Here is a 24851-nt window from a genome sequence, read left to right as displayed (position 1 = left end):
TTTGTTTCTTTGTTGCATTTACTTGCATAAAAGTTTTTTTTAAACGTCTGATATGCATATCAAAGCAATTAAACACAAACTGGAAATAAACGAATAACAAAACCATGAGACACCATGGCTGAAAATAGGCATGTAAAGCTGTCTGAACACGTGCAAATGAATGAATAATTCCAATGACCAGATGGGAGAGAAACTTAAAACGTTCACCAAAGCAATCAAATGGCTGCCTGCGGTGTGCAGAGAGCTTATAGCCGGACAGCTGAAAACAGTCCTGAGCAAACCGCTCACTAGGCAGCCAAACCCAACAGTTTTCAAACACTTACACTACACCATATAAATAATATAAAGGAGCGGCCATTCACGGACACAACACCCCCCCCACACACACATGCTGTCTCAAGACTTGAGTGACGAGTCCAGCTCATCACCTTCTGCGAGTCACAAGAGAGAAGACGCTCATTTGGGGACCAGCATGCTCAGCCAGTCAGTTGTATGAAGTTTTATTTCGGTTGATGTCTTCCAATACTTGCTTCCTTTTTTTTTGTACTCTAACGATACATCAATCCAAGCTTTCTGAATAGGATTATTGCAAGATGAAGATACTGTATTTGTGAATGCCACATGACGTGTGCCCTAAACAGGACAACAGATGCATAGTCGGAGACAACTCACAAAGAGAAGCAAAGCAACCATCTTTTCGCCTGCCTTGTTGCCAGCCAGTAACGAGCCGTGTTCTGGACCACCAGTCTGTGCTCCCATCTATAAAACTGGAACATCTAATACTCTTTGTGGAGATTTACCAAACGGAACAGAAGAGCACAAGCATCACTGCCCACAAGGGTGCCATCACAGGACCCCCGTCGTATAAATGGATACCAGAAATGCATCAGCAACAGGAAAAGGCAAATGGCTGCCTGAGGAAACTCCCAGACACAAAAGTATTCACTGACCGTCCTTTTCATTTAACAAAAAAATGACATTTGCAAAATAAAAAAAATATTTGCATTTAAAAATTGAGCAAACAAAAGATGACTTGGGAAAAAAAAGTAACAAAGACCCCAAATAACCGAAAAAAATTGATAGGATTCAAAATATGCCTTATGATATTATTGTAAGTTTTTCCCCTACTACTTCTTCTTTTTAAACTGGCCACATCACATATCCCTCAATGCCCAGGAAAACGGCACTTCTGCATTTTGGGAAAAATTAAATGTGCCAACTGTGAAACATCTGAATAGGACATCTCAGTAGAAAATATTTAGAAGGCTAATAAATGCATCCATTTTTATGGTCCTTTACTGCTACAAGTCCTCCACGAGCTTCTCAAGCTTCTCCTCCGTGCTGGTGTCTTCCAGCAGTCCCAGATCACCGGACAGGACCCCCCTGTTGGGCGTGTGAAGCTGTGGAAGCATGGCACTCTGCTCTCTTGATCCAAGGTGCCCTTGTTCCAAAGGGTGTGGAGATGACTTCTGGGGAGACGGCTGAAGTGAAATTCTTGGTGATGGGCTGGAATGTGGAGGAGGTTGAGATGAGGGTCGAGGAGATGACACCATTCCTGGGGAACACAACTGCTTGCCGAGGGCTGCCATTGGCTGCATACCCTGAGGTTGTCCTGCCAGTGAGTGCTGTTGGGGATTTGTGATATTAGACATTAGGCGCTGCTGTAAGGCTTGCTGGAGACTAGTTGATCCACCTTGACCAATTGGCCCAATGGAGGAAGAGGAGTGCTGGCCACTACTTTGCACGGTGAGACGCTGCTGCATTGCTTGTGAGTACGTAGTAGGGGCTTGTGGAAAGTGACCAGGCCCCTGGGTCATGGAGCCTTGTTGCTGCATCAGTTGTCTTCGCATCATTTCTCGATACTGTGGGCTACTCATGGGATTGTGCCCAGTGGTCACAAGTGATGACGGGGCCCCAACACCCCCAGTTCCTGGAGAAACAGCAGGGGATGTGCCAGTTCTTTGCTGAGGATGAATACCTTGTGCAGGTGTTGGTGTCTGCGCTTGGCTGGCTTGGTACTTTGCTGTCCTCTGCTTAATGAAAGCTGCCATGAGTTGAGGATTAGATTTAAGGATGTTGAGAACCTGCTGCTGTTGCTGAGGTGAGCTGGGAGATTTGAGAGTACGCAGCAAGTCCTGCAGAGCTGTGTGGGTGATGCTGCCCACTGCAAACCTCGGAGGTGGTTGCTGCTGTGGAGGTAACTGGGATTGAACAGCCCCTGACATCTTGGCCTGTGGCTGTATAGCACTTTGTGGGATGGAAGGCTGAGAAACAGACATCTGTGGAGGTGTTGTCACAGTCTGTGTAGGGTGTGGCTGTGGTGCTGTGGGACGGGGCCACTGATTTGCGGGTGGTGCAATAGGAATGGTGGCAGAGCCCCGTGCTGGACCCAGCATTGTTGTGGGCTGCACCGGTCCCGTAATCCCTGAATGACCAGAAGGAAGTCCATTGATATTACTCCCACAGAACATTTGTTGCTGCTTCTGGGCCTCGAGTTCAATTTGCTTGGCCGCTTCCACAGCTGTGGCAGGAGGTGGAGGAGGAAGTGATGGAGGGTTCTGCTGGAGAGTGGAGGCTGCCATGTGTACAGGTTTCCCTTGGGTGACAACATTAGAAGGCTGACTGCAGGGTGTTGGAGGAAGGCTAGCAGGAGCAACAGGCTGCAGATGGTTTGGAGGGAGACTGGGCTGGGGTTGTGGTGTTGGAGTGCTTGGAGAAGGAAGGTTAACAGTTCCTCCTCGGCCCTGCATAGTAGCCATTCTGCGGCGTATCATCTGCGCTTGCTGCAGCCGGTGTTGGAGCTGCTGCTGACGTAACTTATGTTTAATGTTTAAGCAGAAGGGCACTGGACACTTATTCTCTTGGCAATGCTTAGCATGGTAACAGCATAAGGCAATAAGCTGTTTGCAGACTGGACAGCCTCCATTAGTCTTTCGCTTGCAACCTTTTGTATGCTGCACAACCCGTTTCATCTTCTGGCAGGCCGGAAGTGAACAATTGGCATTGCGGCACTGACAAGCATGCACCAGTGACTGAATACAGCGTTGAATACTCAGGCGACGGCTCTCTTGCGGGCTCTTGGAGGCCTCACCTCCTTGACCATTGCTCTCGTCGTCTAGTCCAAGGCCCCATTTAACCATCTTGTGTTCATGTCCTTTAGTGTTATAGCAGCTGACACATAGATCATAATCCTATAAAACAAAATGCATATAAAAAAGCTTAGTGATCAGGATTGTTAAGCCTTACATCAGCACGCATTTCCTAGCTTTCAAACAACAGCAAGGACATTTTAGAGCACTTGTGTCTTTTCCCCTAGAGAATCTTCTTCTCCATCAATGCTTCACATCTTCTCCCTGACACACTATCACGGAGAACTCTCCGGTAACGAAATATTCAGCAAGATAACTCCTCACTGCGTCCGCTTGTTCATCTTTAGCCATGTCAGAAGTTTTTCTTTTTAGTAATTCAAGTATGTATCTGAGGATAGTTGTTGCTGTTTGTTATAATATTTACTGAGCTTTTGTAAAAAGTTAAACTTTTCCCCTTGGGACAGATGAAGTGCAATCTGTCCATCTATGTTCAACATTTGCCTTCCTTTCTCTGTCATTGCATATTTGGGAAAATCAATTGTGGAGTGGGTTCTTAGGATTGGAAGCACAATACAAGGTTCAGCAAAGCGAAAAGAAACTTTTTTAAATGTAAGTAAACACTAACAGGAGTTTAACAGCTTGGTCTGAACTTCGCATCAGCATACCAAACAACTGCACAGAGTGATGAACCGCTAGCCAAGTGCATTTGTTATTGGGAGTTGTGCCCATTTCTTGCCATTGTAGAGACTTAAGAGTGTTACTTCCGTAACCAAAGGTCAATTTGAAGATTTAAGTTTTAGCTACCTGCGCCACAGTGTTTTTAGGTGTTATATTGTCTTAACAATCATGTGTATCTACTGTGAACAATACAAGAAGTGACTTAAGTTCATTATGTCTATTTAGTACTTTCTTGTTTCAGTGGTTAGGATGTTGCAAGGTAAATGTTCACAGGAAGACACATTCCATTATAATTTTTAACTGCAGTTCTGGGTATGTTTTGTGTATTATTTAGTATTCTGACAATTGTTTGTATAGCGAGTCTCATGTCAGATCTTGTACTTCACTTATTCTCTGCATAAATTTTTTTGGTTTTAAGAAGTCTGTTTTGAGTGTTTATTTTGGATACAGTAATCCCTCACCTATCGCGGGGTTTATGTTCCAGAGCCCCCCGCGATAGGTGAAAATCCGCAAAGTAGCGACCTATATTTATTTTATTATTTATACATATTTTAAGGCTTTATAAACCCTTCCCACACTCTTATAAACCTTTCTCACTCTCTTGTTAACCTTTCCCACACTCTTATAAACACTTCCTATGCTCTTAAACACTTTCTACATTCTTAAACACCACAGACCAACACTGCACACTGCACCCAGCGATCAGACGTCAATGTGTCTGCACTCGCTTTGTGAAGGGGGGCAGCTGAACTCACGCTGAGCAGAAATGGACTTTGTGCTGCTTCTGCCAAAATGCCTGCTTGTCGCTCTGCACGTTCGGAAGGAGGAGGAGGAGTGTGTGTGTGTGGGGGTGTGTGAGGGCTGAACGCAGGTTCGCTCAAACCCCCCTCCCCGGAGGCGCAGTAAGCTCCTGCAACTTCGCATTGTCAAGGGGGTGGGGAGCTGAACTCACGCTGAGCAGAAATGGACTTTGTGCTGCTTCTGCCAAAATGCCTGCTTGTCGCTCTGCGCGTTCGGAAGGAGGAGGAGTGTGTGTGTGTGTGTGTGTGTTAGGGCTGAACGCACCTTCGCTCAAACCCCCCCTCCCCGGAAGCGCAGTACGCTCCTGTCACTTCGCATTGTCAAGGGGGTGGGGAGCTGAATGAACGCTAAGGAGAAGTGGACTTTGTGCTGGCTTTGTGCTGGTTGTCCCTCTGCGTGTCAATAATTTAAAAGCCTGTACATCACCAATTTTCCTGTCTCACTGTCTTGTCTTGTGTGAAGTTAAAATGTTTTATAATAGTGAGATGTTACTCATATCCTTAGCCCGACATCCACATATCATATGTGTTAACAAAGTGTGTTTTATAAGTTTACATGTGTTTAAAGCATGTGGGATGGGTATTTTAAGGCTTAAACTATAAAAATGTTTGTTTATATGGTCTTTCTATATTGCGGATTTTCTCCTGTTGCTGATGGGTCTGGAACATCACTTCCGCGATAGGCGGGCAATCACTTGTATTTAAAAACCCGCGAAGTCGTGAATCCGCAAAAAGTGAACCGCGAAGTAGCGAGGGATTACTGTACACTGTTGTCAAGAGTTCCAAATAATTCATGGTTAGGTTTTAATAGGACTAGTGGTAACGAGTGAAGGAATAAAACTGTGACTGGATGCTGTAAGTTCAGCCACATAGAGATGTTACCATTACACTTTGCTGTCTTGTTTTTCTTATTAGCATGAGTTGAGAGGAAAAAGACAAAACCCTGTGCATGCTTTTTCAATGGTGAAGAAGGCTAATGATTGACAGAAGCACCTTTAAATGTAGGATCTCTGGTTGCACATTTAGTTTGTGGCATCTGTGCAGTAATTTGCATTAATCGCTGCATTTTTTTAAAGGAAGGAGAAACATTGACTGGAGCAAAAAAGAGTTGCAGTCCACATAAACAGATGGACAACTTCTTTGGCCACCTAAAAAATCTGCAGCAATCTACAACCTGTCGAGAAAGGTGAAGATACCACCAGCAGCGAAAATTCCTGAAATTCTGCATCACTGGTTAAATCTAGTGGATCCCTGGTGAACTTCTATATGATTAAATATGGCGCAGTGCTGAATACTGAACATTCCACATTTAAAATTCACTTTTATTCACTTAAGCTGATTTTTACAAATCTTTCATCCTATAAAATGAGACTTGGAAAACTATAATATAAGGGGGAACTTTGGAAGAGGTGGAGGTTTGTGCAATCACTGTATTAATGATTATTCACACTGAGGAGACTATTTTACGTTGTGGTTTGGGAGGTCATTGCTGGTATTATCTTGGTGTCTTTTTGAAACATACATTAATTTGTTGTTTTTTTTTTTATAAATATACATTTTCAAGAAGTCAAATGTGTAAAGGGGACTGTACAGCAAGATGCCTTTTGGGGTGATAATGGCTTTTTCTTATATTCATTGCCTTACATTTACGAAGGTGAAGTGGTAGCAATTGACTCACATATCTTCTGTTACAATGTAAACCTAGCTCAGCTACAGCTTTTTATGCACTATGTCCAATAGCATTATGCAAATAGGCATAGAGATTTCTTTCCCACCTTGGTGGTTTAAATGTTGTTTCCAATAGTATTTTGCATTTTTCATTTAGAACTATTTCCCATCCAGCTACTTTGTAAAATGTACACCACAAGTATCCACAAGAAATGTATGGGAACTGATCTCACTGTTGGCTCCCTCCCTTTGAATTGGGGATTTCCAGTTGCGGTCTTGCTTCTGTACTAATTACTACACATGGTTCTCACATTTGAAATCAGTGCTCTTTTTGTCAATAGAAGGTATCTCTTCTATTGCATTATATTATATTGATAGCTGGGAAATGCATAACAGAAGCAATATCAAATTGTCACCCTGCCACTTTAACTTTAGCCGTTTGGTTGATCAAGTTCAATGTATACATACTTGAACCAGGCATGTAAATGCACATGCATGGCCACTGCCCATCCGCATCTGAATGGGAGTAAATACAAGTGACATTGTTTTTTTCTGGGCAGCAAATATGAGGAGTCCTCTACTTTTCTGTCTGAGCAGCACATGACTTGTGTTTTATGGTTATAATATGAACCCGGTTTCTTTTTTGGGCACAATGTTTGAAGAGCATGCCTTTTTTGTGCTGATGCTTTCTCAGCCCTGGTTCTGTGAGAAAGAGGACTTCAACCTCATTTAGGGGCACTTCTCTGTGTTGCAGATTCTGTTTATTATTCTTTCAAAGAAGTCGGTGGTGGTCAAGAGAGAAGAGCTTGTTAAATTTTTAGCAATATTTGATACACTGAGAAAATTTGGAGGAGGGTGTTTACTGTTGCTGCTAAGAACAATTTTCACTTCTGTGTGCTGTGCAAAGGATGTTGGCTTGCCTGTTCAATTAGTACTAAAATGAGAATCTACAACAATGTCTGAAATTAACTTCAGACTGATCATGTTATGTCTTCATTTTCTGTGAACACCTTTCTTAGTTAAGGCCAAAATGAGGAAGGACAACAATGTTTTGTCTTTCAAATCTTCTGCTAGCTGTAAGCAAGCACATATTTTGAAATTAACAAAAACATCTGCAAATGATTAAAGCACTGTCTAAATTCTTTTGCTATATTATTCATACACTGAAAAAGTATAAGGTAGCTCCAGTTTGTCACTATCATAATTGGCTTCTCTCTTGACAGAATCCAGAGTAGAGCTGCCAGAATAAACAATTACAATTAAGTCAGAATCTACACCTAGATTTTAGGGTCAAGAAAAATGGTTCCCTACTGGAAGTGTTATCAATTCAGAATGCCTTTATTTCTGGGATACCGTTGTTATATTATATATTTTGGTATAATTCTGTCTAAGTACGCCGTCACAGAAAAAAAAGTAAACAAATTTTTAGCATCTACTTGTCTATCATGTTCATATTTTCAAAGGAAGTGTTACAACTGTGGATGTAAGATTATTTATGATCATATAAACATACACTACAAAAATCCATTAGTAAAAGTAACCACTAAATAATCCCTTGTTGTTTTGATTCTCAAAATACTCACACCAAATAAATAAAAATAAACCGCTACAACTGGGGTACTAGCAAGTAGCGTAACTATTGGGGCAACACCATGAATGTCATCCAAGGAAGAGGAGGGCAGTGTATCTATAACAGTTGTGTCATTTGCGGTGTCTCTGTATCACTGAGAATGAATGTACTAACTCACCTCACAAACAGTACAGTGCCACCGGGTCTCCACATGGTGCTTGCACTCATTACAGGTGTAAACAAAGCGATCCTGCCCTTGATTATGCAGCTCTACCAGCATACACATTGTGGACCATTTGGAGCGACGTAGTGAGGAAAATTCCCAGTGCTTGTCACGAGCCAGTGTTAGAAAGGCATCACGACCATCCATTAAGTCACAAGCAAGAGGAGGATCTGGATCAATTATATGAGGCAGCGTGTTGATAACTGGGCCTGAATGAAGGTGGATGACAAAAAACACCTGCCAATCAAAAATAAAGACCAGCCATTTAACTTAGAGAGTATTTCTCAATAAGACCTAGGAAAGACAGAAAACTGAACAGTAACAAACACATATTTTTTAAATACAATGTTACGTATTCTCTATTCAAAATTAATCTTAGCTTAAAAAAATGTATTATTCAATTTGGTAAAGTCCACTTCCTAAAATATGACACATACTGATCACATTTTTACTAAACAAGAACTTTCAGGCTTTTACTTCCTTACCTCCTTGTGCTTTTCCATTGTTGCATATATCTTCTGAGACAGATCATTAGACACGTTTGGCATCCCAGACTTCTTTTTGTTGGCACGACTAATGCTACTTTTATTCTTATTAGTCTTCTTGTTGTTCTTCTTCTTGGCATTTTTAGCATCTCCAGTAAGTCCCTTGAACAATATTAATTAAAGAAAGAGTTAGTCAAATATGTATTGTGGAAAACCATAATAATCACATTTACTGCACCTAAAAACAGACTGTCTTGCATTGACAGTTCCAAACTGAAGGCTGTTTCAAAGTTTGTGCCAATTTTGATTTTATATCATCATAAAATTACATAACAAAAAGATTTTATTTTTTTGACTTTTATTACAATTTCTCATTCCATGAAGTCATTCACTTATTAATGAAATCACTTTGGTAGATTTTGTTGCTAAAGGATGGGTGGGTGTTGGCACATTTATCACTGTAGATGTCATACACTATCAGCTGTTAAGAGACTGTAATAATCCATTTGCAGTACAAAGTACTAAAGAGTATAAAAAACAAACAAACTACAAGATCTCAGAATACTATAATCAATGAAAATGAGCATTAGAGTGTCAGCTGTTTCCAGGACGCACACCTTGGAATAATGTGCTCTCCAATATGTTTAGATGTCCAATTAACCTTTGTGTTTAAAATACACAAAAAAAACTGAATTTTACACACTTGTACTTTATTGATTCTGGGAGTTCTCCCTGTTTTAACATGTTGGTGATTTTGATCACTTCTGTCAGTAAATAGAAGGGTGTAGCATGAAAAAAAGAGCAAAGCAGATTTAGACTTTATTAATCTGGGGCAGCACATGGCACAGGAACCTCCATCAATCAGTTTAAAAGTGACAAGGAGTTAATATTATTATACTGTACAGTAATCTCTCCTCCATCGCGGGGGTTGCGTTCCAGAGCCACCCGCGAAATAAGAAAATCCGCGAAGTAGAAACCATACGTTTATATGGTTATTTTTATATTGTCATGCTTGGGTCACAGATTTGCGCAGAAACACAGGAGGTTGTAGAGAGACAGGAACGTTATTCAAACACTGCAAACAAACATTTGTCTCTTTTTCAAAAGTTTAAACTGTGCTCCATGACAAGACAGAGATGACAGTTCTGTCTCACAATTAAAAGAATGCAAACATATTTTCCTCTTCAAAGGAGTGTGCGTCAGGAGCAGAGTCTGTCACAAAGACAGAGGAAAGCAAAGAAATCAATAGGGCTGTTTGGCTTTTAAGTATGCGAAGCACCGCGGCACAAAGCTGTTGAAGGCGGCAGCTCACACCCCCTCTGTCAGGAGCAGAGAGAAATAGAGAGAGAGAGAGAGAGAGAGACAGAGTTTGTTTTTCAATCAAAAATCAATACGTGCCCTTCGAGCTTTTAAGTATGCGAAGCACCGTGCAGCATGTCGTTTCAGGAAGCAGCTGCACAAAAGATAGCAACGTGAAGATAATCTTTCAGCATTTTTAGACGAGCGTCCTTATCGTCTAGGTGTGCGAACAGCCCCCCTGCTCAATCCCCCTACGTCAGGATCAGAAAAAGTCAGCGCAAGAGAGACAGAAAAGTAAGCCGGGTAGCTTCTCAGCCATCTGCCAATAGCGTCCCTTGTATGAAATCAACTGGGCAAACCAACTGAGGAAAGCATGTACCAGAAATTAAAAGACCCATTGTCCGCAGAAATCCGCGAACCAGCAAAAAATCCACGATATATATTTAAATATGCTTACATATAAAATCCGCCATGGAGTGAAGCCGCGAAAGGCGAAGCGCGATATAGCGAGGGATTACTGTATATCTAAATGGAGTGTTTATCTATAGCAGCTTACAAGACTGGGACATATTGCAACTGTAAAAGATATTTTTACAATACTAATCTCTGAGCCGATTGCTTTGGAATTCAAAGATGACACACTGATTTATCAATACTGTGAATCCCCATGACCATGAACGAATTCATTTTCACAAAAAGCAAGCATTTCACTTGAGGCACTGTCATCTTTTTTTTGTTTTACTTTTGACTAAACACAGATTTCACCTAAGACTACCCTTAACTCTTTCAGGGCTGATGTCGACTTTTGTCAAAATTCAGGAGTAGAGGACGGTAATCAGCTGTAAACTGCAACAAAACTCACCCGTACGCTTTAGTTCGACTCTCTTTGCTAGAAGGAAAGTTACATAGGTTTGTTGATTTAACCTCTATTACCTATGCGTGCATGAGTAGCAAAGAGCAAACAACCTCTAAAATGGCACTGACATCTGGTGAGAGACCAAAGTGAATGTGCAAAGCAAAATACTCCATAGACGTTTTACGTAATTTCATTGAATTGGACTCTGACCTGTCAGACTCCAAGTTTGATGCAAGTGATCTGGAGATGGATATCAAAAACAAAAGTGAGGTACCAGCATCATCTGATCGGTCCTCGGCTGATCGTGGCACTGAACACTTGTGTGTAGCTGATGCGCCAACAGAAGCGTTTCCCAGGTAGGACCACCACTTATGATGTCGAGGTACAAACCAGATTGCGTCACACAGCAACCGCCACCCTCCTGCTGTGCAAAGACAGCCAGGCAGCTGGCACACTGTGCATTCCTGCTGACCATCGACGTGCCCCCATGCAGCCAGTGCTGCCAGAGATGCCGAACATACGCCAACAGCAGCCATAGTGCATAACAACAGATGCTGACTTATGTGTGAAACCATTGCTATGTGTGCTTTTCAAAAAACTGAGTTTTTTGGAAAAAATATTCAGCCCTTTAAGAGTTAATCAGCTATTAGACTTGATAATACTAGTACTTAAACCATGAAACACTTATTTGTGTGTGTGTGGGTTGGAGTCTATTGTGGCCTGTGGTTTTTGTTTATAGAAAGGAACAAGAGCGGAGAAGTGGAGTGTAAAATATATAAATTATATAATCTATAATAATAAGAATATTAAGAATAATATTATTATACTATATTATTATATTTATATATTTATAGAAGAGGTCAGGTATTTCGTCAAACATGAAGAATATACCTGAGACACACTCAGCCTTCAGACTAATGTGTGGCACAAAATCAGTCTTTCTTAAGAGGTTACATTAAGAAAAACTCCAAGCCTGAAAGTTGAACAGGGGGGTTAACTTTGGACCAGTGATTATTAGAAATTCTACAATACAAATCAAAACAACGTAAAAATTAATTTGTGCAAAACTTCGGTATTGTATAAACAATGATCACATTTCAAGTGCTAAAAGACTTTTCAAAGAAGACATCCAATGAGCAGGCTATTCAAGATGACTAGTTAACAAGTGCCAAACCCCAAATAAAAAAAAATAAAAAGCATTTCCACGATAAGAAAAAATCTATAAACAATAAACATCACAGCAATAAGAATAAACAATGAGAATAAACAAGACTGTAAAAATAAAAATGAATTGCAACAGAGACTGTGTACAGATCAATAATAATCAAATCAAGTAATGAAAATAACTGAAATAAAATAACACATTCTTTTACAATTATTTGACAGGTGTTTACATAAGTCAAAGACTGGCAGAGTTATTGTGAATGACAGGTCATGCCTCTGCAATAAATGTGATCTTACTTATTTTTTGGTTTCATAAACAGGCTGGCACAGACACAGCAGCATTTGTGATGTTTTGTCTCCTGGCAGTGCTGATGCACACTATGAAAGTACAACACTCTCTGTGCATTTGACCTGCAATATGTTGTAACCCTATTCCTTTCCCACTCATGTTATACTTACAGTGGGGCAAAAAAGTATTTAGTCAACCACCAATTGTGCAAGTTCTCCCACTTAAAAAGATGAGAGGCCTGTAATTTTCATCATAGGTATACCTCAACTATGAGAGAAAAAATGAGAAAAAAAAATCCAGAAAATTACATTGCCTGATTTTTGAAGAATTTATTTGCAAATTATGGTGGAAAAAAAGTATTTGGTCAATAACAAAAGTTCATCTCAATACTTTGTTATATACCCTTTGTTGGCAATGACAGAGGTCAAACGTTTTCTGTAAGTCTTCACAAGGTTTTCACACACTGTTGCTGGTGTTTTGGCCCATTCCTCCATGCAGATCTCCTCTAGAGCAGTGATGTTTTGGGGCTGTCGCTGGGCAACACGGACTTTCAACTCCCTCTAAAGATTTTCTATGGGGTTGAGATCTGGAGACTGGCTAGGCCACTCCAGGACCTTGAAATGCTTCTTACGAAGCCACTCCTTCGTTACCCGGGTGGTGTGTTTGGGATCTTTGTCATGCTGAAAGACCCAGCCACGTTTCACCTTCAATGCCCTTGCTGATGGAAGGAGGTTTTCACTCAAAATCTGACAATACATGGCCCCATTCATTCTTTCCTTTACACGGATCAGTCATCCTGGTCTCTTTGCAGAAAAACAAAGCATAATGTTTCCACCCCCATGCTTTACAGTAGGTATGGTGTTCTTTGGATGCAACTCAGCATTCTTTCTCCTCCAAACACGACGAGTAGAGTTTTTATCAAAAAGTTCTATTTTGGTTTTATCTGACCATATGACATTCTCCAAATCCTCTTCTGGATCATCCAAATACTTTCTAGCAAACTTCAGACGGGCCTGCACATGTACTGGCTTAAGCAGGGGTACACGTCTGGCACTGCAGGATTTGAGTCCCTGGCGGCGTAGTGTGTTACTGATGGTAGCCTTTGTTACTTTGGTCCCAGCTCTCTGCAGGTCATTCACTAGGTCCCCCCATGTGGTTCTGGGATTTTTGTTCACCGTTCTTGTGATCATTTTGACCCCACGGGGTGAGATCTTGCGTGGAGACCCAGATCGAGGGAGAATATCAGTGGTCTTGTATGTCTTCCATTTTCTAATAATTGCTCCCACAGTTGATTTCTTCACACCAAGCTTGCTTACTTACCTATTGCAGATTCAGTCTTCCCAGCCTGGTGCAGGTCTACAATTTTGTTTCTGGTGTCCTTTGACAGCTCTTTGGTCTTGGCCATAGTGGAATTTGGAGTGTGACTGTTGTGAAAAGGTGTCTTTTATATTGATAACAAGTTCAAACAGGTGCCATTAATACAGGTAACGAGTGGAGGACAGAGGAGCCTCTTACAGAAGAAGTTACAGGTCTGTGAGAGCCACAAATCTTGCTTGTTTGTAGGTAACCAAATACTTATTTTCCACCATAATTTGCAAATAAATTCTTTAAAATCAGACAATGTGATTTTCTGGATTTTTTTTCTCATTTTGTCTCTCATAGTTGAGGTATACCTATGATGAAAATTACAGGCCTCTCTCATCTTTTTAAGTGGGAGAACTTGCACAATTGGTGGCTGACTAAATGCTTTTTTGCCCCACTGTAACTTTTTTGAAGAAAAATGACAAAAAAAAACAAACACCCAGTACATCTAGTTTGTTCACCTCCTTTCCTCCAACCTAGCCAAACACCATTTACTTTTTAACACCTTATTTTTATTGCACTTGTACATTCCCCAAGACAGAAATAACTTTTGATTCCATCTTGAGCAGGGAATCTGAATTATGTTCACAACACGCTCAGTTACTCAGAGAAAGTATCTCACTAATGATCTACTTGACAGGGTACCCTGCTTGCATATCATTCTTAACTACGAGGATACTGTTACATTATTGGTTAAAATTTATCCAAATTAAAATAAAACCCCCATGTAATTATTTTTTTTTACATGGCTGTTGTCTCTTAAATAAACGGCAGTGATTATTTCCATGAATCTAAAGTGGCCAATACCCCAGAAATCTGGCATATTGCAGAAAAACTGTAACCCTTGCTTTCTGGGTGTTCATCCACAACTTTCAAGGTAATCACAAAATTTACACATTAATAAATCAAAATAGTAGAATACCTGTTACTAGACCTAAATAAAAAGTATGCTCCATTTGTCCCATTACTATAATAATATCAAAACGTATAAATTGAAACATCATTTTACAAAGGAATTATAAATGAACACAGCAAAGGTGTGATAGTATGGTACATGAAGTGACTCAAGGCTTAATGCACTGTGGTCTACAAAATAAATTTTACATTGCTTATGAAGGTGTGACAAGATAAAAAGATCCAGGTGCTGGCTAGGAGCATAAGTCACTTGAGTTAATGCATGTTAGCAACTTTTAATTTAATTAAGTGCCCACTCAATACGCCCAATCTGAAATCACTTACTTCGTGTGTCTCACAGGCACCTGTGTTTTCCTCTTTTTTACGTTCCTCTTCTTCTTGTTCGAGTTCTTTAATACTTTCTTCTATCATATTGGGCCAGAAATCCCCTTCAAAGTAAGGTAATTCCTTTGCACTTGTCAACCGATCCTCAGTTGCTTGTTTGAATATATCCTGTAAGAGGATTAGCAAACATATTTAAAAATTACCAGCGTTTTCTGCCCTAAGGCAGAATAAATTAAATCATTAAATAAATGCGTTTTAACAGCTCAGTCCAAATAAATAAAATAACCCTGGCTCTGTCAACTGAGTAAAAATAAAACTGGTGTCTGACTCTGAATTGGTGTTGAAATCTAGCCGGGTTGGGGTTTACATACCTAAATCTGCAACTGGACAGTGAATTCCGTAATGGTGGAACAAAGTCAGTAAAGACAGGAAAGAAAACCTCTTTAAGCATGCAGCCTAAATTTCAGATGGTACTCTTTTTTTTCTTCCAGGACTATACAAACACATTAACAAGTCATACCACCACATTGGCAGACTGTACTACAGCCAATGGACTGATCAACAATGAGGGATTTTCATTTAGATATAAGGGAGTGGTTCTGAAAAACATGTTTACCTTGAATATCATGCAGAAAACTGTGTGAATTTTTAAATCATGGGAAAGATCATATTTTGGTTACATTTCAGCCTGATAATGCAAACCATCTTGAACGTCAGAGTCATTTGGATACAGATAGTCACTGACTTGAACAGAACAAATGCCACTTTAAGTCATACTTGCTTCAGTTTGGAGGCAAACATGAGACAAGTATGTGGATGGTTTTTTATATCTGTATGTACATGCATTGCAAGCAAACCCCACAAAACAAAAAAAAAAACATTAAGAAACCTGCAAGATCTACTGCTTTGAAAATCCCTGGATCTGACTTGGTATTAAATGAAGAGATCAACAACAAATGCTGCTATAATAAAGCCTGTTATACTAGAAATTTTGGGCACAAGCTCTTCGCACCTCTGCATGCTGCAAGATGGTATTCTAACTTTTTTGGTTAATTCCTAAGTAGTACATACCATGTACAGCTAACAACATACCAACTGTCCAAACACAGAGAAATGATTTATGTCTACATTACAAAACTGCTATATATTTGTAGTTTTTTTTTCTATACTTCTTTTATTTGGAAGGTTATTCATGGTAAGATGCATCATTTTCCCACTGGCAGTGACAGAAAATCAATTAATAAGAATTTTTATATTTTGCTAATACGTGGAAAATAAATGATCACAAATTCATAAGGAATTTTGTTCACTACCACATTCTTTAAATATGTCAGGTAAACACCGGCAGGAAAAAAAAACATTACTCTATATTGATCTACCATATTTACAGTACACACACTGCATAACACCCAGCGAAAGGTTTTTTTTTGTTTTTTAAAGAAAATGTGACTAAAATGTCTGCTAATATGATCTGAACCTGATACATGAAATATCAGCTTCAAGTACTAATTATGATGTGCCTGAGCTCACTACATTTATGAGGGTACTGCTGAGCTCAGTTCCATTTTAAATGCTCTCACTTCTTTCTTAAAATCCTCAAACAGCTGATTCCTAACATTTCGGAGTACAGTAATCCCTCGCTATATCGCGCTTCGCGGCCTCACTCCATCGCGGATTTTATATGTAAGCATATTTAAATATATATCGCGGATTTTTTGCTGGTTCGCGGATTTCTGCGGACAATGGGTCTTTTAATTTCTGGTACATGCTTCCTCAGTTGGTTTGCCCAGTTGATTTCATACAAGGGACGCTATTGGCAGATGGCCGAGAAGCTAGATTGCTTACTCTTCTCTCTCTCTTGCGCTGACTTTCTCTGATCCTGATGTATGGGGATTGAGCAGGGGGGCTGTTCGCACACCTAGACGATACGGACGCTCGTCTAAAAATACTGAAAGATTATCTTCACGTTGCTATCTTTTGTGCAGCTGCTTCCTGAAACGACATGCTGCACGGTGCTTCGCATACTTAAAAGCTTGAAGGGCACGTATTGATTTTTGACTGAAAAACAAACTCTGTCTCTCTCTATCTCTTTCTCTCTCTCTCTGCTCCTGACAGAGGGGGTGTGAGCTGCCGCCTTCAACAGCTTTGTGCCGCGGTGCTTCACATACTTAAAAGCCAAACAGCCCTATTGATCTGTTTGCTAGAGATTGTTTTCTCTATCTATGTGACATTCTGTGCTCCTGATACGCACTCCTTTGAAGAGGAAGATATGTTTGCATTCTTTTAATTGTGAGACAGAACTGTCATCTCTGTCTTGTCATGGAGCACAGTTTAAAGTTTTGAAAAAGAGACAAATGTTTGTTTGCAGTGTTTGAATAACGTTCCTGTCTCTCTACAACCTCCTGTGTTTCTGCGCAAATCTGTGACCCAAGCATGACAATATAAAAATAACCATATAAACATATGGTTTCTACTTCGCGGATTTTCTTATTTCGCGGGTGGCTCTGGAACGCAACCCCCGCGATGGAGGAGGGATTACTGTACAGTGAAAATTGGCTTCTAATTTGAATCCTTCTGACTGAACTATTGCTGTCTATTTCTTGCATACAGCTTAGAAATTTGTCATAAATTCAATCAACAAATTAATCACATTTGTAAATTATATAATTAATATTCATATTAGTCCTACTTAAAATGTAAATTATGTACCAACCTTGTAGTCATGAATTATTCGTTCTGCAAAAGCTTTATCCAGCATTTTTTTGTACCATTCCTGCAGTCGCTTAGGCTTTGGTATTTTTTGGTCTGATGGATGACAATGGAAAATGTAATCATCTCCTTCACTTGGAGGGCATGCCCAGATATGACCTGTTACATATCTGAAAATGAAGAATGGCATTAAAACTCATTCTTGACATGATTGGTGGCAACACATACTTAAATAAATAAAAAACATTCATATACTAATATTGCTTTTAAAACAAAACACTACTCACCCAAGTTTCTTCACATATTCCAAATATCCAATTAGTATTTCATGATAGACTGCTGTTCGCAAACAATGAGGCTTAAAGAAATGAATGCTGTCAAGGTATGATATATAAACACGCCTGGGGGAGAACAAAGGTGAAAAATAATTATGTAAATTACAAAGGATGTATGCTGTTGGTTACTGAACATTATCCCCTTGTATGGTGGCTTTTACTAAAGGTACGGTCATTTTCATCCTTAAACCCCAAGAATGTACACTTTAGGTTAACTGGAGATTATGAATTGGGTCCCTGTGAGTGAGGTAGTTTGTGCAAGTGGACACTCTAGTGGACTGGAGTTTCATCTGGATATGGTTCCTGCTCTGAGCCAGATGATACTGGTATTGGTTTCATCCCAAGAACTAGATTCATTTATGCACTATGTGACTAATACACAGTATTATGTAAATTACTGAAAATCACTAATTAAGATTAGCTGACATACTGTAACCTGTCTGCTAAGCTGTACCAGCTTTGTTAACCCCAATTAAAAGGTAAGGTTGGTATTTTTGACATTTGCCTAGAACAGTTCTCCATGATAAAAATAACATAAGCTACTCAGCTTCTCACTTTTATCAGCATTTATTTTACAAATAACATCAAAACTGGATTTCTTTAGCAGCTAAAATTAAATTCTGTTATGACTGGATTAATCAAAGGCCTGGAAAACTGTAACCTTTGAACATACCTGGTATTAGGGAAGGAGCATTCTGAGCCATATTCCTGTACATGCATGCCAAAGAAACACATATCCACCCCATTCATTTCTTCAAAAGCAAAAAGTGCTTTGGTTCTGTATGGAAAGCTGCTGGCCATCCCACCTGTATCAACAAACCTGTAGGAAGGAATACATTTATCCATAACTGCACACAATCACATTATTGATGTCAACATAAAAATGGCACAAGAGTAAAATTCCATGAGCTACTCAGTAAACAATTAAATTGAAAAGGTTTATGAATACTCAATAAGGAAACAATATATAATTCTATACAAGATGCATAATTATTAGATGTAAAATCTTAGTGAATTTCAATCCTGCATTCCAAGGGCTATAACTTAATAACTAAAATTATAAGCCCGAGGTGTTGTCAACCATGTTGCAAAAGCTGTAAATCCAACAAACATACACAAGAGCCATTAACAAAAATATTGTTCTTAGTAATGTGAAAGAATGAGGCAAAGCTGCTAAGGCTATAGATACTGTATAGCTGCACACAGTAGAAAATTTATTAGGTTATCTTTTTCTCTAGAAAAGCAAACCAACATATGAGCTAATAAATACTGTCACTGTTGGCGAGAAGTGCACTTGCAGGTGCAGAAGCTTTTGCCTTTTTGTTTTTATTATTTTAATACAAGATCAAACATATGTTACAGGAAAAGGGACTTGTACATATTCTTATAATATACAAGCAACTAATGAGTATATGAACTTGTGAATAAATTGGGCTCTGCTTTCACATTTTAGAGTGGATTTAACTTCTATGCAAAAACACTTTCTGACAGATAGCAATTTTAGAAAAGCAAGATCTGCTGAAGACTGTGGGCAAGTCTCATATCTCATGGTAACAGAGACCTTTAAAGCCAAGTAATTCAGAATACTATTTGTTCACATCCAGGTCAACTTTTCTACAGATGGTATATTCCAGCCTCTCTGTAGGTCAATAGTGCTGAGATAGATGTCTTTGTATTCTTTAACTTTTGAGGAAACCTTGGCTGGAGTCAAAATGCTGAAGAAGTTTTCATGTTTGCTGTGTGCTTTTTAAAGGCTCCAGTATTGCTTATTTAAGTTTAAGATTAAAGGCTGTTTAAAAGGATTTTTTTGGCTGTTCTTTTGCTCAACTCTGAACCCCAAATGCGGCAAGCTATATTCAAAAACTTCAACAGCTAGAAATTAACCAGGTAATGTGACCAAAAACATCACCTCCACCAGTCTCCAATTAATGTAAATGACATACTGTATAATTCCTAATGCCCTTTAGATAACATAATTTATGTAATGGGAATGAACATCTGTTCTTGATTGGAAAGTGCAATAAGCTGGTACTGGTGTTTTGCTTTTCATTCCAAAACAAAAAAAAAAAAAAAAAAAAAAATGGTACACAGTTTAAAAAAACACCCCATGGAACAGTTCCATTCCAGAACCCCTTAACTAGAAATTAAAATCAAAACGGATTCCAGACCCCCATGCATTAAACACACATAACAGGCTATGCACACACAAGAACTGCACTAAACAGTATATCAATATTTCAGTGACCATTTTTAAGAAGTTATGTTTGTCAGCTTCTGTAATACGAAGGACACATTGATAAGTAAATTCATTAATTTGTAAAGCTATGAACAAATATAAAACATATTCAAACAAATTTTTAGAACAGTTTATAGTATATTATGATGCCATAAACAAAACCTGATTTTAACAGTAAATACAAAAAAAAAAAAAAAAAAAAAAAAAACACCTTACGGGCCTTTAACATTTTACAGTGACAATAAACTGTGGTAAGTTTGAATCAGACAAATGATTTGTTTATTAAGTTATTGGGTCCACAGACCCCTACTTTGACAAAACAACACAGAGGCACATCACTCCAGAACTATTCAATTTGGGTAAAGGAATGCATGCCTGAATATTGCTTTGGGAATTTATCTTTTATTATATAGTTTAACCATTACAAACTAACCATTTTCAAAATAAAAAAGAATGGAAGAATGACATTGAAAGGGAATTAAATAAATGATGTAGTTAAAAAAGAAAAAAAAAATTGAAGTTCCAAACTCCCATCAATAGCACTGCCAAATTTGCAAACTCATCTTATTTTAACAGAATAATTTCATCTGCGACTTAAATTACCAAATTAGTATACGGTTTCAAATTTATTTTGAGTGTGTTAGTCCAACTTGTACATTTTCTTCTTTCACTATCCAGACAGCTGAACCAATAAACAACACAAGTGAGTCAAATACCAGAAGGGACACACACCCAAATCATACTTTTCCTGCTGTCTGGGTTGAGTTAACTGTAAAAGTAAAAAGGGTCACAAATCTAGAAAAAAATGTAAAAAGGAAGGCAAATATGTGAGTGTTGTTCTGTAGACAGACTGAACAAATACATACAGACCCGAGACATTCTAGTGCATTCAGCTGGTAGCAAGAATAATCGAAAACAAAGTAGATGTCTTTCAGGTTATTAATTACATTTTCCTACTCCTTTTCATTATGGCTGATGTGGAATATTGGAAATGTAGAAATGTACGCACGCGTTAAGGAAAATTTTTGTGGCATTTGCTTTAATAGCTATGCCAGCGATTCTGGGAAGCCTGCTCTTTTTGTATGCTTACCCTTTTATTATTATTTTTCTTTCTTTCCATCTTGGGGACTGCTTGGTACACTCTGAATTAAATTTTGGCACTTGGGTAGATCCCTGTGAGATAAAAATACACAATAAAAATCATGGCGCAGTCCCACTTTTAAAATTTGGATATGCTTATATATTTCAGCCATGATATTTCACTTTTCATTGTGTGTAAGTCATCACTTTCTTTGTCCGACATAGTAGGGAATGGACTGAGGGAACAGTTATGCGACAATCGAGTTTATATTTGTTTGAGTGTAGTAGATAAAAAAATATTTTACAATATGTATAAAATACAATCATCTTTGATGCTGTATCGACTATTCTACAAATGGCAAAGGAAAGTAAATTGTTAACATGCAAACATACCAAAACAAAAGAACACACAATAACATTCAGAAACTGTTTTCTCTAAAACAATATTAACTGTATAAACTTAGTTTGCTATGTATTCTGAGAGATATATTTTTGTTTACTCAGAAAAATGCCTTGTATAATGACATTTGTAGCTGACAGTTCTGCTGGCTTGCAAAAGTAGATGGCTGTCTGTCCAATTTACCACTGAAGATGGTTAAAAAACATGGTAATGGTGGATGTTCTGGACTATCAACAGGTGACTAGTTTACTCCTGTCAGGACAGTACCACAGAAACTAAAGTGGACACAATGACATAGAAGCATTAATACTAAAATTATACACTGATTCAAACAGATTCATTTAATCTTTCTGTCAGTGTCATTTTCGAAGCAGGAGCACAGAAGTATACATATTTCCAACAACTGAACATCAGAACATGAAAAAAACCAAGGTGTTTCCAAAAGATGGAAACATCTGAAGACCATGCTTCAGCTTAACTTGGTCTGCCTCTGTCATGGTGTCTCAGCTGCTGTTGTATGTCAGCTCAGAAGGGCCATGATCATAGGATATTAACTAAAGACAGGATAGTTTTTGAAATTTTCTGTGGCATTTTCTTACACCGTGTCCAGAGAAATAAACAACAGAGACTGAGCTTTATAAAATAACAGATTTCAGAATGTAACCTCAGCTCAAAGGAAGAAGGAATTGTATCTTACAGGAGGGTACATTAGTTTTAGTTTCATTCTGACATTATCAGATCCTGCCAGCAGAGACACTTGAAAGTACAGCAGCAACTCATGGACGCTAACTGCAATGGGGCTTCATAAGAAAGATATTTATAATGCTAATGAAAGAATGAGGGAGAGCATACATATAGTATGACAACTAGCAAAATACCCGCGCTTCGCAGCGGAGAAGTAGTGTGTTAAAGAGGTTATGAAAAAGAAAAGGAAACATTTTAAAAATAACGTAACATGATTGTCAATGTAATTGTGTTGTTATTGTTATGAGTGTTGCTGTCTTATATATATAATATACACACACATAAACATAAATATACATATATACATATCTACATATACACATATCTACATATACATATATATATATATATACATATACACATCCACATATATATACATATATATATACACATAACATATATATATATATACATACATACACACACAGACACATATACATATATATTTACATATCTACATATATACTGTATTTACATATCTACATATATATATACACATATATATACATATCTACAGTGGTGTGAAAAACTATTTGCCCCCTTCCTGATTTCTTATTCTTTTGCATGTTTGTCACACAAAATGTTTCTGATCATCAAACACATTTAACCATTAGTCAAATATAACACAAGTAAACACAAAATGCAGTTTTTAAATGATGGTTTTTATTATTTAGGGAGAAAAAAAAATCCAAACCTACATGGCCCCGTGTGAAAAAGTAATTGCCCCCTTGTTAAAAAATAACCTAACTGTGGTGTATCACACCTGAGTTCAATTTCCGTAGCCACCCCCAGGCCTGATTACTGCCACACCTGTTTCAATCAAGAAATCACTTAAATAGGAGCTGCCTGACACAGAGAAATAGACCAAAAGCACCTCAAAAGCTAGACATCATGCCAAGATCCAAAGAAATTCAGGAACAAATGAGAACAGAAGTAATTGAGATCTATCAGTCTGGTAAAGGTTATAAAGCCATTTCTAAAGCTTTGGGACTCCAGCGAACCACAGTGAGAGCCATTATCCACAAATGGCAAAAACATGGAACAGTGGTGAACCTTCCCAGGAGTGGCCGGCCGACCAAAATTACCCCAAGAGCGCAGAGACAACATCTAAAGAACTGCAGGCCTCACTTGCCTCAATTAAGGTCAGTGTTCACGACTCCACCATAAGAAAGAGACTGGGCAAAAACGGCCTGCATGGAAGATTTCCAAGACGCAAACCACTGTTAAGCAAAAAGAACATTAGGGCTCGTCTCAATTTTGCTAAGAAACATCTCAATGATTGCCAAGACTTTTGGGAAAATACCTTGTGGACTGATGAGTCAAAAGTTGAACTTTTTGGAAGGCAAATGTCCCGTTACATCTGGTGTAAAAGGAACACAGCATTTCAGAAAAAGAACATCATACCAACAGTAAAATATGGTGGTGGTAGTGTGATGGTCTGGGGTTGTTTTGCTGCTTCAGGACCTGGAAAGCTTGCTGTGATAGATGGAACCATGAATTCTACTGTCTACCAAAAAATCCTGAAGGAGAATGTCCGGCCATCTGTTCGTCAACTCAAGCTGAAGCGATCTTGGGTGCTGCAACAGGACAATGACCCAAAACACACCAGCAAATCCACCTCTGAATGGCTGAAGAAAAACAAAATGAAGACTTTGGAGTGGCCTAGTCAAAGTCCTGACCTGAATCCAATTAAGATGCTATGGCATGACCTTAAAAAGGCGGTTCATGCTAGAAAACCCTCAAATAAAGCTGAATTACAACAATTTTGCAAAGATGAGTGGGCCAAAATTCCTCCAGAGCGCTGTAAAAGACTCATTGCAAGTTATCGCAAACGCTTGATTGCAGTTATTGCTGCTAAGGGTGGCCCAACCAGTTATTAGGTTCAGGGGGGCAATTACTTTTTCACACAGGGCCATGTAGCTTTGGATTTTTTTTTCTCCCTAAATAATAAAAACCACCATTTACAAACTGCATTTTGTGTTTACTTGCGTTATATTTGACTAATGGTTAAATGTGTTTGATGATCAGAAACATTTTGTGTGACAAACATGCAAAAGAATAAGAAATCAGGAAGGGGGCAAATAGTTTTTCACACCACTGTACATATATATATATATATATATATATATATATATATACACACACACACATATCTACATATATACTGTATATGTAATTGTGTTGTCATTGTTATGAGTGTTGCTGTCATATATATATATATATATATATATATATATATATATATATATATATATATATATATGTCAACATATATATACACATACATACACACACACATATTTACATATACACATACATATATATATACACACATACATAGATACATACATACATATATACACACACAGACACATATATATACATATATACAGTATACTTATATATCTACATATATCTACATATATATATATATATATCTACATATATATATATATATATATATCTACATATATATATATATATATATATCTACATATATATATATATATATATATCTACATATATATATATATCTACATATATATATATATATATATATCTACATATATATATATATATATATATATATATATCTACATATATATATATATATATATCTACATA

The 24851-nt window shown here is 38.2% G+C and overlaps 1 protein-coding gene across 6 annotated transcripts in view; it reads right to left on the bottom strand.

The window, feature by feature from the left end:
* Positions 1-24851, bottom strand: part of crebbpa (CREB binding protein a) — a 107690-nt gene continuing 82839 nt past the window's right edge. For 5 of the 6 annotated variants that reach the window (XM_028814284.2, XM_051933389.1, XM_028814285.2 and 2 more), the window contains 7 exons: positions 18440-18586; positions 17719-17832; positions 17436-17601; positions 14723-14890; positions 8514-8675; positions 7984-8265; positions 1-3191 (listed from right to left, as the gene is read on the bottom strand). In XM_028814284.2, coding sequence (XP_028670117.2) covers positions 1302-3191; positions 7984-8265; positions 8514-8675; positions 14723-14890; positions 17436-17601; positions 17719-17832; positions 18440-18586 — 2929 coding nt within the window. In that variant the 3' untranslated portion in view covers positions 1-1301. Of the gene's footprint in view, positions 3192-7983; positions 8266-8513; positions 8676-14722; positions 14891-17435; positions 17602-17718; positions 17833-18439; positions 18587-24851 lie in introns of those variants that run through there. The other variant, XM_051933392.1, reaches the window with a different exon arrangement.

The sequence above is a fragment of the Erpetoichthys calabaricus genome, chromosome 11 (assembly GCF_900747795.2).
Source record: "Erpetoichthys calabaricus chromosome 11, fErpCal1.3, whole genome shotgun sequence".
Lineage (NCBI taxonomy): Eukaryota > Metazoa > Chordata > Cladistia > Polypteriformes > Polypteridae > Erpetoichthys > Erpetoichthys calabaricus.
This window is presented reverse-complemented; position numbering and strand designations above follow the sequence as displayed.